At 44.2% G+C, this 13,690-nt stretch overlaps 1 protein-coding gene across 1 annotated transcript in view; it reads right to left on the bottom strand.

The window, feature by feature from the left end:
* ARIH1 (ariadne RBR E3 ubiquitin protein ligase 1) overlaps positions 1 to 13,690 on the bottom strand; it is a 49,292-nt gene that overhangs the window by 26,647 nt on the left and 8,955 nt on the right. The window contains exon 2 of the mRNA NM_001030387.3: positions 3,681 to 3,748. Coding sequence (NP_001025558.2) covers positions 3,681 to 3,748 — 68 coding nt within the window. The remainder of the gene's footprint in view (positions 1 to 3,680; positions 3,749 to 13,690) is intronic.

Below are 13,690 nucleotides of genomic sequence, written 5' to 3'. Positions count from 1 at the left end.
CTTATCCTCACTGCAGAGCATTCCTCCACCCCAAAGTCTGATTCTCTTGACTGTTCTGGCACCGTCCCTAAGGCTCTGGCTATTAAACGGCGGCTTCTTCATAACTCAGTCCTCCTTTTCAGCCTGAAGGAGAACAAACAGCACCTCTTCCATCCTTCTGACATTAGTATTCATTCACACAGGCCTAGCAATTAAATCCCTTACGCTCATCTTCTCTCCACGCAAAAGAAATCCAGTAATTCTAGCACTAATGGCATTCAAGAACTATTATGGCCTATTCAACATCAGATTTTGCTCAATAGAGCTGACTGATAAACTAATACAACCAGCTACTGAAGTTCATTTATTTCATTACTGATGCAGTTGCTTTCTCTGCTATTTTGCACTGAACAGCCATACAAGTGAAAACACTTTAGAAGTTCTTCTATAATTTCTTCATAGCTTACCAAAACCAAGACACTGCTGTTGGTAACTGCCTATGGACAGTTTTCTAGACATAATCAAATTCAATCCCAGCAGATATTTAACATGAAAATTCTTTCCATTCAAAAAAAAAAGCTTCTGCGGTACACTTTGGGCTATTTATTAGTGAAAGGGCATTTGTAAATGTCACAGGATCAGTATACTTACAGTACAAGATACCTTCATATCAAATAGTTGGCCACAAACAGTATTTTATTTTGTTGTTTTTAACCTGCTCAGCCCTGCTGAATAGCCTTAAGCACCTGCATGCCCCCAAGGAAAGGAGACAGACAGACCTACAGACAGGACCACAAAGGTAAGAAGGAGAGGCAACGAGAGCTAGCAGCCAAGCCACCAAGTTAACACCAGTGCAGAGACATAGCCACACAGAGCAGCACCTGTGCTGGACTTCAGCATCTCTCTCTGTACCTCCAGCAACTAAATTAGACATTGGCTATATGCTGAATGAATTCTCCTTAAAACAATTTTACACCTCTATTCCCCAAGACACGTGTAGCATGTCAGGAACTGGAGCATCTCCTCCACTGCCCACTTCTGTATCCTTCAGACCATCCCACTCCAAAACACCAATGTGGCTTTCAGACCTAGTCAAATAATTAGTACTTCATCAGCAGATAAGGCAGAGTTTCAGTTGTGCCTATTACTTCACCACAAGTGGAATAAATACTTTTAACACACTGCCCTTTTAGTAACTCCATGCAATTATTTCATGACAAAACTGTCAAAGACAGCAGTAACCTGCTTATTAGAAACTTGTGAACAACAATACAACAAAGCAATGAAGAGGTTTTCATGTTTTAAAATATGGAAACGTTTGTCTCATGAGCCCTAGTAAATAACACTCAGCACTTATCAAAAAAGAAGCCACTTAGTTTATCTGCTCTGCTACAGGCAAAGACTGATACAGCTGCCTGCCAGGTCCTGCTGATTCACGATGAACTAGGGCAAAAGAGATGCTGGCTAGCTCTCTCTACACACCATTAAGCAACTTAGCTCAAGCTCAGGCTTGGTGTGCTATCAAATACTTGAAACTGCACCCAAACATTATATCTGAGCAAGCAGTAAACCCATCCAAACAGCAGGCAACAACAGGAATTTCCTGGGAAGCTTTCCTAATGGTTATTAGGAGTGAAAGAGGCCAAATTTATAAGAGCTCAAGTGCTTAAAATAAGAGACACCATCTGCAGCTAGCTCATGGCTTCACTTCCAGCTCCATCACCATTTCATACTGTTTTGCTTCCTGGCTGTCCAAGTGATCAGTTGCCTCCTATTCTAATACCGAAGCGATTACAACATCGTCTTCCCCACTCTAGCAAGAGCCAGCTGTCAGCATCCTGCTCCTGACCGAACGTGGTGTCAGCAGAGGGCTGCCACGGCCCTGGTGATGGCTGTCTGATGAAGAAGTGACAGAAAGCAGCAGTAGCTACTTGAGAGAAAATATTGTGTTTTTCTAATCCAGTGGGGGTATCAGCACTGGAACTATGGGTAGCATGCAACAGTTCTGCATAAGCAAGGGCCACACATTACATTTCTCACAGGGGTAATCCTATAGAATTAAGATAAGTATTTTAATGAATGTGCACAGAGAGTAAACATTTATCTGTGGACTTGGTAAATATTTACACGTGCTTAATTATATTTTGGCTGCAACCTGTAAAAGCTTTCTTTTAACAGTAATACCTCCCACTGAAGTGACTGACACCCCCTTCAAAAAAAATCCACAGCCCAAAGTTGTTCTGCTTTCAAATTGATGGCAGACTTAACAAAGCAAACTTTAAGTGAGAAGGGCAAAAAAAAATCTCCTGAATAAATGAATGACGGTTTGGTACACTCGTGGGGTATCTCTAAATGAAATGGAGATAGCCAGAGTGAGCCTTATCCAACTAGAGGAACCAATGCAAGAACCTTAAAGAGAAAGAACAAAGAGACAGAAGTTACACAGAAGGAACTAAATCTGAATGCTTAACAATTGTAGTCAGTTTAAGTAGCCTCAAAGAGACTATATTCAGCCATAACACAAAGCTTTCATATACTTCCAAGCACTGCCTAATAAAGGTCATGAATCTAACAAAAATAAAGCAAAGGCTAAAAAGCTTAAAAAAAAACAGTTCAGAAAAAAAACTAAGCCAAACAAAACACAAGAGATGTCCCAGCACCAGCACTACCTGAAAATGTTAAGACACCATTCACCCTGTCAGAAAACATTTTAGCTCCAGAACCACCATCTAGCAGACTGCTGCAGACCTGCTGCTCTCCTAGATGGTATCAACTAGCAATACTACAACTCCTTCTGCATGGCTTTACAGACTGCAAAGCATCCTGCCTTCTCCTACCCTAATCAATGGGTAAAGCAAATGGCAATAACGAAATCCTATAGAGTCCTTCTGTCCTCACTCTAACACTTGGTACAAAGACCGCCCCGTAGATCACTGTGCAGCCTTCACTGCTCCTTCTGATCCAGCCTAATTTTTCCCCCAGCTTCTACAAGTAAGCAGACTTCTCTAGCTCCCTTAAGATCTTTTCAACAGCAACAACAGTGCGACAGAACAAATGAAAACTAAAAGTGCATTTTACCACTGAACTGGGTTCAACCCAGCAAGTTAGAAAGTACTTTTACCAGCAACACTCTCCAAGAGCTAGGCACCAAAGATGAGAAGCAGCCATAAACTGCTCTGCTTCGAGGGAGACAGCATTCCACCCACTATTTATAGACACCATGCAAAAAAAAAAACTAGCCCTGCGAAGGTGAAGATAAAGGCAGATGCACTTCACCAGCACCCTTCATCAGTCAAAATGAATTTGGTCTTGGCAAGGCTGAGGAATAAACAAGTCAGGAACATACATGCTGGGATGACATACAAAAAGTAACTAAATCCAAACCCAAAACAGTTGCAAGATAACAAGAACCTGTTACTGCTTGCTTTAGTCCAAAGTGCAAAAATCCAGTAGCTGCAGGTAATCAAACCAAGGTATGCCTTCCTCCAAGGGGCAACTAACTCCCAAAACTTCTCTGAAGCCTAACAGGCATCATTAGCATTAAAGCCAGGAGTTACCCAGCCAGTAAGTGTTACTAAAGGAGGAAACGTTTAGAGCTTATACAAGGGATTCTTCTGCCGCACACTGTGCAATTCACCTATTTACACATCATGCCTGCAGAAACATTTATTACTGGATTAACGTGCAAGGTGGCTGCTTACCTCTCCATCAGCTTCTCTTTATCCCAGTTGAAATGGCTAAGCAGTATTCGAGTGATAGTCGCTGGATTCTAGAAGAAAAAAGAAAATTGAATTACTGCTTTAACATGTTAAAAATGGCATTGTGACAATCCCAAGCAAAGTTTTAAATAATAAGAATGTCAGCGTGCCTGATAGCATACTGTCTGCACAAATTACGTTAGCATACACTGGAAAAAGAGTTTGTCTGGGCAGACAGAAAAGGCCCAGCATCTCAACACCCCACGTGCTTACATAGCATAAAACCAGGATGCTGCTACAAGGCAGAAAGGACAACTGGTCTGGAAATAAAGTCAGCTCTCCTTTCTACAAGTTTTTCCTCCAACTTCATCTCTCCCTTCCAGCCAAGGGTTTGCGACAAGAAACCCAACGGAAGCCATCTGTTACACCCCAAAATTGTGTCTTAATTCCCTAAATCCAAGCCACTCCAGCTCAGTCTGAGGACTGATCTCACGCAGTGCAGGCAGCAGTGAGCACCCCAGGACTGGGTGCACATCCTCTGCCATCCGACACCAAAATGGAAGTTTGCCTTGGGGCAGATTTTCAGCAGACTCTCTGAGGCTGCTGCAAAGTAGGACACAAAACAGCGATGTGATTTCAGAACCTGCAGGCTATAGCTACAACTTCAAGCTGCCAGAAGCCAGCCCTGCCAGCCCAAGCAGCAGTCCCACCCTCAGCTACACGACTGCACATCCTGCACTCACCATCCCACGGGAGTACAACTTTTCTTTTATGCTGCAACACTACAAATTACTGCCTTGAAAATCGATTTTTTTCCCTCTAATCAGTCCCTCGATCTCTTTTATTGCCTGACCACACAGCTAGCTGCAGCAGCACAAGGGACAGGGCAGGAATAAGGAGCTAGGGACCAGTAGGACAGCATCTTCCAGCAGCAACACCAATATTCACTGAAACAGAGCCTCAGAGTTCAAACGTGAGCACAAAGAACCAGCCTTGCAGTTTTTGCTGTAAGAAGTCACACTCCTTTCCCTCTTCAGCATGTTCATACGCTCATCAATACCAGTACAGTTTAAGGCCAAATTAAGAAAATCTTCCAGTCTAAAAAACCCACGTGAAACAAAGCAGCTTTAGAAACTCAGAATAGCTCATTTAAACATGCACAGTTCCTAGAGCTAAGTAATCAAAGGTGAAAATTCACTTTTCACCAAGCAAGCTCATATGTAAGCTATCTTGATTTGAACACCAGCTCCCAGAACCAGCACAACTCATGCTCTGAGGAAACCTCCATTTCTCTAGGACACATCTTGCACAGCGGATCTGCTCAATGTACCACCCTATACAGATGTACACAGCTGTAAAGCACTCAGTTATTCAAGTCCCTCACCCACACCACTCCACAGCTGCAAGTGGTGACTACCTATTAATTGCTTAGCAAGCTAAGGGGTGACCAATGCAGTGTCTCTTTCAAAGAAGAAAGCCAGACAAGTTTTCCCTGTTCCAAAGGGTAAGTTATGCTGTTAGCAAGGAAATAAATTGGTCTGCAGTGAGTATCAAGCATTGCAAGGCAAATCTAACACAAATAAGTAGCTCTCGGTGGCTTGCTGGGCTTCAGCTTCACATAGCTACGGCACAATTTGTTCAATATGTTAACTGAATAAAAAAAAGCAGCAGCACGACAAGTTCCTACCAGAAATAGCCGCTAGGATCATCCACAATCTGAAATGTAAAACCTCACTAGGTGTTTCACTGATACAGAGGACTAACACCGCTCTGCCCTTGTTATATTGCATGCAGGAATTTAATCCGTGCCTGCGTCACACAGGGAGGACCCAAGGGGAGGAGGAAGGCAGTGATGACAGGCTTGGTTTGCATAATACAAGTCCCAGATCAACGCAAATGCAAAAAGCTCGGGCATGAAGGATTGGCCTAATTTATGGCCAGGCACACCTGAGAGGTGCCAGTAACAGCTGCTCAGCATTAACTGCCTGCATATGCATCCTTCTCACAGTTATTAGGGAGCAGCTCTGGATCAGGTAAATCCCAGCACCCACCCCAATGAGAGTCATAGAGCAGCTATGTCCCTTACCTGGGCCTTAAGACACACTCAGCTGTATCCACGGTTAGAACACCACCAAAATAACTGAGTTCCAATCCCTGGTTTGATACTGGTTCTGCTACAGCTCCGCAGCAGCACCATGTGAGACATCAGCAGTCACTTGGGACACCTGCAAGCGTTACCGAAGCAGTCCATGGATGCTGCTGACACAGGGAGTCTCCCCTCCCATCCTGACCGGACAGCTCCCCACCTGCACACAGGATCACGCTCTGGCTGCGGCCCTGCAGGGATTAACCATGAGCAGACCCCAGCACTGCTCAGACAGGATTACTGCCGCACTGGGAGAAGCCTGCTCTTACAAAGGGCATTTTCTGTTTGACAAAAAATAAAATAACGACTGAGTGAAGCAGCCAGAAGCAGATGGGAACCTAAGGGAAAGCTAACGCATTCAGACACGACGCTTCCATTCAGACGTGGTTTGACGAAAGCTGAAATAGATCTCATTTAAACAGGCACCTATTGAATTCTCCACGTTGAGCTGAGGACAAGTGGCTGGAGCTCGGGGCAGCGAGCCTGTTGATATCTTGATAGAAACGAGAGCAGAGGAGTGCAGCCATTTTGTTGAAATTCTCCGGGCACTTGGAGACGTGCTGTCACAACATCCAGAGACCACAACACTGAGCTCTGCCCAGCCAGATGCAGGCAGGCTGCAGCTGGGGTTTTGTTTAGGTTCACAAGGCAGCCAGGTCCCAGTCTGCTTCAAACAGATTCCACCTCCCCACTCCTTGGGGAGGTATTAACATTTACCGTTTGTACCTATACTACGATACAGACACGCTGATGCACACAGGATACGGAGGGAAGCTACAAGGGTCCAGAAGTCACATCTGGACTTCTCCCAAGAAGCAGCACAAATTGAAACAGAACTCCTTGATTTAGCAGGATTTCAGGAGTTGGGTCACAAGTGTCTGAGTTCCATTTTTTTGGCCACCTAAATAAAGGTACAAAGGAAAAGGAGGAACCTGGATGCACAAAAACATTAAGTGAATTATATATCAAAGATTACGAGGACATCAGCTTAAAAGTGAATTTCCAAGCAGAGTAATTTGCTGAATGACAGTTTGCAGTGCTTGATCCATTCATGTCTTCATCTGTCACAACGAGCAGCATGGTTTTTCCAGACAACAGCATCTTTCAGACTCCAACTTCTCAGCACGTGCTGGGAGTAAGCTGCTGTTCCAATTGGAGCATTCACTCCAGATAGAAGCCATTTACTAATAGTTCATCTTATGCCCCATTCTCCAGCAGACTTTCCCACCAACTTCACACTTGGTACTGATGAATTCATTTTGTTTCTTTCCATTTTATGGCTTTGCGTTTTGCTTTTTAATCATGGCAAGAGTTTTCATCCTAGCTGCAGGATCCATTTCCTACCAGCAGCAGCTTGCTCGGACTTGCTCCATTGATATGAACTTGATGCTGCTTCCAGTTTGTTTCCTTCATGACTGCTCCAGTAGTCATGAAGGAAAGCACCTGGTTTCAAAGTGCTCAAGTGCAAAGATGAAGACTTCTGCTTGCTAGTGAAACATCACCCAAACTGGTGGAAAAGCAATGGGTTGCCAAAGAAAAAGAGGTCAAAATTCCACCTATGTGAAACAACCAGGCAGACATCTGCTTGGTGTCATGCCACCACTGTAAATATTTCATCAGTGAAAAACACAGCACTTGCCAGCAGAGGAGCACAGAGTGGAAATTGCAGCTGCCCTCTGAGCACATACAGGATCGAACGGCATCTCCCAGGCTTCCCACCACTGTGGGCAATGTGCCACAGAAGGGAGAATAACCAAAATGACCAACATGCCACATTTGATAGCAGATGGACTAGGGGCAATTTCACCATGAGAAGGTTTGGAAGATTTCTTGGTCCATTCCAGACTTCTGGCTTGCCTTCACTGCAGCTCAGCATTGGATGCATTGTGTGCATCGTCCCCACTGCTCTCAGGATGGCTCCAGGCTGCACAGGATGGTTCAGCAACAGGCAGCACTCATCTGCATTAAATGCCACCACCGATCAGGAGCCAAACAACCATCTAGTTACTGCAAACCAAGACAGACTTACACTGTCACTGCTCTCTGAAGACCAACAGCTCAGTCTCCACCTGCAGCACAATGCAACCAACGAAACACACCAGGCACTGCATGGCTGCCTCCTTGGTCAGTCAGCAGCAAAGTTAGCACTGAAAGCACTGAGTTCTGCAAGAACTACATCACCTATCCTGTTCTAACACCACTGCACCTCGCTTCATGTCTCCCAGTCCCATACAGGTAACCTTTGGACTCCTTATGTTTATCCCTAACTGTTTTAGACAAGCTTTTAGCCAAAACTGCATTACAGAAGCACTGCCACCGTAAGGTTTGCATTGTCTTACAAGCGTGCTGAGGGATCTTTGTTTGGGAAGATCCATTCACCTTTATTCTTACACCAGACAATTGCAGGAAATCTCACAAACAGAAACCCATTTCTAACAGCTTAATAAAACTCCCAGGAGCCAAACACAGAAGATGAGATCTAAGCGTGGAACACTTCCAGGAGTTGCTCTCCTGACGGGTTTATCTTCAGGCTCACTAGTTTTTAAGAACACCGAGTGCTCTGAGAAGCTGCTAGAAAACTTTTGTGTAACCTAATATAGCTTGGCTCAGTTACAGACTGTGAGAAGAGGAGGACAGCAGCGGAACATATCAGTCCACCACTGCTCATCCATTCTCTCTTCTGCCACCCCCTGAGGCCTGGTAGAAATCTGCATCACAGTGCACTTCTGCCATCAGCCATGTCGCAGCTTATGGGGCTGGTACAACAAACACACATGGAACTCCCTCCAAAGTCTGCCAGAAACTGTAATAAGAAACCAGTACTATTCACATTACATCCCACTTAGGATATGATCTTTGCATCCTACAATCACACCAAAGCCATGCCAAAATATAGTTTCTAGCATAGAACCACCCAAATTTACCATCTTCCTGCATTTCCAACCAACTCAGCACAAAGCCAGGCTACCTTCCTGCCTATTGCTGTTGTCCCCCAGCTGCTATCCACTGCATATCCAAAACATCCATCAGCTTCAGCCTCATGTCCTTGGCTTCCAACATCTGACTTCATCTCATTAATTGCCCTTCTCACATCATCTCTAATTCTGAAAATTAAGTTCTGCAGAATTATTGAATTAGTACCATTATGCGATGGCATCAAATCGTAGCTTGGTATCAAGATCTCAGTTTGTAGTAACCTATCTGCACTTTGCTGATTGTTTCTAGCTGACGAACATACACTCTTCTAGCAGAGGAAGATAATAAAAAGCAACTTTGGAGAAAACTCTATTACTTGAATTAATTGGTTCAAGAGAGAAAAACGAAGCAGTCAGCTGCTTCACATTTTCTCTGAGCCTTTTGGAAAGTTTTCAGGTTAATGATTAAAAGCCACAACAAAAATCCATTGTCTAACAAAGCTTTTAAATCTGAAAAAAAAAATCCTAAAGCAACAACTCCGGGATGAATTAGCAAATTTGGAAATGCTGAAGCTGAATTCACGCTATAATACTTCTAAATAAAAGAAGGTTGGACGGATTCACTATGCTTCAAATGTTCTCCAAAAGCTGCAGAAGCTCTACCAGCAGCTCAACAAACATAGAACTGCATGCTAGGGCAGGTTGCACTGAATGCTTTCAGGTATGATTGCCCTTATACTGGGAGATCTATGGTTTGAGAGAGATATTAATATCCCTAATTGACACATTTCAGTTGAAGAACATTTTGGTTCTTACTGCCTTCCACGGCATCTTTTAGGAAGAAAGGCAACCCTCTACAGAACAAAGACCCCCAGGCTGAGGGGCTGTGAACCTGGACAAGTCATGCTCCTGTACACCACCTGAGCTCTCTGAACATATGCGTTTTCACAAACAACATCCCACTTCCAATTCATTCAGATCACGGAGTGCTGTAGTTTCACTGCCCCCAAAGGCAGGATCACACCAAGTACTTTGCTCCTTCTGGTAGTTCCCATCATGAGAAATCCCCACGTGTCACATCTATAGTTTCCCAAGTTGCCACTGAGCGACTACAGCTGACACACCGAGAGAACCGGAGTGGGAGCACATGGGTGCTGGGTATGCTTCAAAATAGGGTAATTCAGCCTATTGCCTCCCACTCACCAATTCGCAAAGACTTGCCTTAAGAGTAGGAGAAGGTGTTGGTATCATTTCTTTATAATTCAGTCAGTTTACTATTTCAGTGGCTCCTTAAGATCTTCCACAGCAGAGGAAGAAAACAGGGTACAGCCCAGTGACTATGCTGTGTGAGGGCAACCCTGAAGACAAAGGATCCATGGGGTTCATCACCTCCCGTTCCCACCCGACATTACACACAACTGCTTCTCCAGACTTTTCCCCACTATTCTCCATGAGCCCACACCACCAAGATTCTCGCCCAACTCCACTTTGTTCTGACCCACCAGAGTTACTGAACTGTTTACCTCCATGTACTGCAAATGGATCCAACTGTACCAGACAGAAGAAAGCTGTTGGCTGGTTTTCTGTAGATCATAAGCATCCCCAACAGCAGAAAGAAGCACCGTTTGATATGTTTAGTCCCACAGCAGCCTAGAAGACACACGTGGTTATGGTTTCATTTCTTGTCTCAAACCTGTAAGGCAATTCACTTATGTGGTGCTTGAAGGGAAATGCACAGTGTTGGTTCAAGAGGAACGGAAAAGCATTTTTTTAAACACAGAAAGAAGCAATGACCCTGAATGACAGCTGGAATTAGCAAGCTGGGTAAAGGGGCTTTGCTGGTTTACTTTGACCCAGACCAGTGCCAGGACCAAGATCACAGCGAAGCCAGACAGCTGAGTTGGTACAACTGGGACAAGAGGGACTTGCTGCCAACAAGCTTCTATTTGTGAGATCAGCCTGCCAAGCACTACACGACAGCATGTCCAAGTTAGGCTCTCCCCACGTTAACAGGCTTTCCAGACCTCCTTGTCCCAAAGGGCTTCAAAACATATCAAAAGTACAATTTGATGCAAGTTACAGCCACTGTTCTCTTGCATCATCCCACGAGCAACTTCAGCACTCATCCCAGAACACATCATTCAGAAAGCTCATTTCTCATCTAGATGAATACAAGTTTGGCCAGAACAGCCTACAGATAATACAACTTCCTTTCTGCTGCTTAAGCACCTGGCCAAACCACTCCACTGAATGGACAGTAAAAGCCTTAGGAGGACGCTGCGAGCATATCTGGGAAGGTATCAGAAACTGTCTTCCCCAGGTGAAGTCCATCGGTGCTGCCCCAGTCATATAACCACACAGAACAAGTATGAAAATCTGATTTTCTGAGGGCAGTTATACAAAACAATATCCTGCATGCTTTTCTCAAACAGACCAAATCACCACTTCATTCTCAAAGATCTGCTGCTGTACATTAAAAATCTGTATGCTGTAATGGAGTTGTATCTGACTGAAAAATGTCTGTTACACTTAAAAAAAAAATCTGCACTGAAGTTATTCCTGGAAGAGTATCCCATAGTATGTCATGATGTCCAAACACTAGACTGTTTTTGAAGAAAAAACATTCTGCATTAAAGAAATAATACTACTGCAAACCTCAAGTGGGTAGAAGTCAGGCAAACAACTAGCATGGGAGCATTTCTGATACCCACTGCACCAGCACACAAACTGGAAAGGGTGAATTCCTGACAGCTTGTATTTTCCCCCTCCCCCCCCAAGGAAAATTTCCATAGCAAATCTGCTTGTAGGGCCAGAACAATAATAACTAATTGATTTTCTGGATTAGTATGCAAGTTGTCTGGAAAAGCCTCTGGCCTCTCAGACCACTCCTTTGCTGGTCTCACCAGTTCTCCCAGGCGATGATTAAAGAAAGAATGACTTGTCTTCAGATGGCACACAAGCAGATGATCACATCCTATGGATATTCAGCCTAAATACATCTCCCAACACCAGTTAAAACTCAATGGTCAGATGATCTGTCTCCCATCTGCTTTTGTTACTGAGCACTAGGAGAGCATCTATACCACTGGGGCACAGACAGATGAGATGTTTACCACAGTTGAAAGACAACCCAACCCAACTGCGGGCTGCCTCAAGTTCACCACCACCACTCCTCAAAAATCAATGGTTTCCCTGACAAACAGTGGGATCCACGCACAGACCTTTACCCAGAAGACACGGTAGACACAGATGAGTGCTTCTCACCTGGCAGCTGTTGCAGTGTTTGCATATCCAGTGCTCTGGTCTTCTGAGAAGAAATCAGAACAAAAGCAAAGGCTAACTTCTGCAGTCAAAGTCAGAGCTCTTGGACTCACCAGTACTCGTGAGGTGAAGTACTGTGCAAAAACCTAATAAATAACATGCTTATGTAGGCCATGCCCTCAATCCAGACTTGCACTTCAGAACGTTATAATTAACATTTTCCAACAAAGATACACAGGAAGCAGAAAATGGTAAGCCAAAGTAACTTCTTTGATGAGCAGCACAGAAGTAGCACTCACACAAATCAATTAAGTTAAAAACTGACCAGGAAAGCTAAACAAAAACTATCCCAATTAAAAAAAAAACCCACAAACTCTCACCACAGAGATCAGGTACTCTCTAATATATGATGATACACAGTCACCAGGGATTGCAACTCTTAACCCCCCTAGAGATGCATGAGGGATGAGAAATACAGACTTAGTGGAAGAACATTTAGCCAGTAGCATTTTATAAGAGAATTTCTAGGGAGCAAAAATCCTTCATATCCTTCACCTTATCTTTCCTCTTCAGGCTTAGGTTTGGTGAGGATCCAGATGTGACATCTCTCTCTTCTCCAGCCCTTACTGCTTCATAGTCTGTCCCTTTCCTAAAGCAACACACATTTAACAAGCTGTTCACTCTCCGGAACACCTGGACAGAGGGGAAGTTTCCCCCACTCACCAAAGCAGCAATGCACATGCAATTCTCTAGGAAAAAAGAATAAAACATCTTGCTTGGGCTGCCTTGACTTCCCCATCGCTGCATAAAGGCCCTGGGCTCCTTTACACACTGGCTAGTGGTTGTATGTGGTTTGGCACGTGTGTGGTGTCACCTTGAGAAACAAGCAGCATGTCCACCCTGGCAGTGACCATGTGTAGCCTACAAAAACAAACAAGATTAGTGATCATAACACTTTTCAACTAGATAGACCCACAAAATGATCACGGATACATCTTGGGGATGTAATCTTCGGCAACACTTTCACTTTGGCAAAAGCCCCAGAGCAGATGTGGTTATAGAATATATCACTTCCCCACAGAAAATAAGCTATACCTGCAAAAGCACTTTTTTTTTCCTGGCAGAAGCTGCATCTGCACCAGGAAAGTCTGCCAACACCCTTTCCCCAACAAGCCTCTTCTAGCTCAGACCATTTATAATGATGACTTTGCAGTTTGTTCACCGTATTACACTCATTTAGCCTTAGTTAGTTCCATAACCAGCAAAACAGAGTCCCAGCAACATCCCATTTTACGAGCCAGAATCTCTACTTGAGTAGCAATTTTGCCTTTTCACACCTCAAACAGAAGCCACTGCTAAAGAAAGGACATTCTGGAGGCATGGAGGGTTTGGCAATTCATTTGTTCATTCTCATTCACATCCTCTAAGAACACGCAATTGTAACCACAGCCTCCATCTGCTGCACTTACTACCTGAGCACGCTTGGGTTAGAGAAGCATTCTACTGGGATTCAGCACAACAGTGACAAAATACAAAGCAGTGGGAGAGAATAAGAACACCCCTCCCCATTTTTTCCCCCATCATTTTCTCAGTTAAGGAAACACTCTGGTGCCTGCAGATGACAGATCCCAAACACCCCCAGGCATGCTCCTTACATGCAGTCTCAGTGTCAGGCATCCCAAAAATCAGCG

This window comes from Gallus gallus, chromosome 10, assembly GCF_016699485.2.
Source record: "Gallus gallus isolate bGalGal1 chromosome 10, bGalGal1.mat.broiler.GRCg7b, whole genome shotgun sequence".
NCBI lineage: Eukaryota > Metazoa > Chordata > Aves > Galliformes > Phasianidae > Gallus > Gallus gallus.
This window is presented reverse-complemented; position numbering and strand designations above follow the sequence as displayed.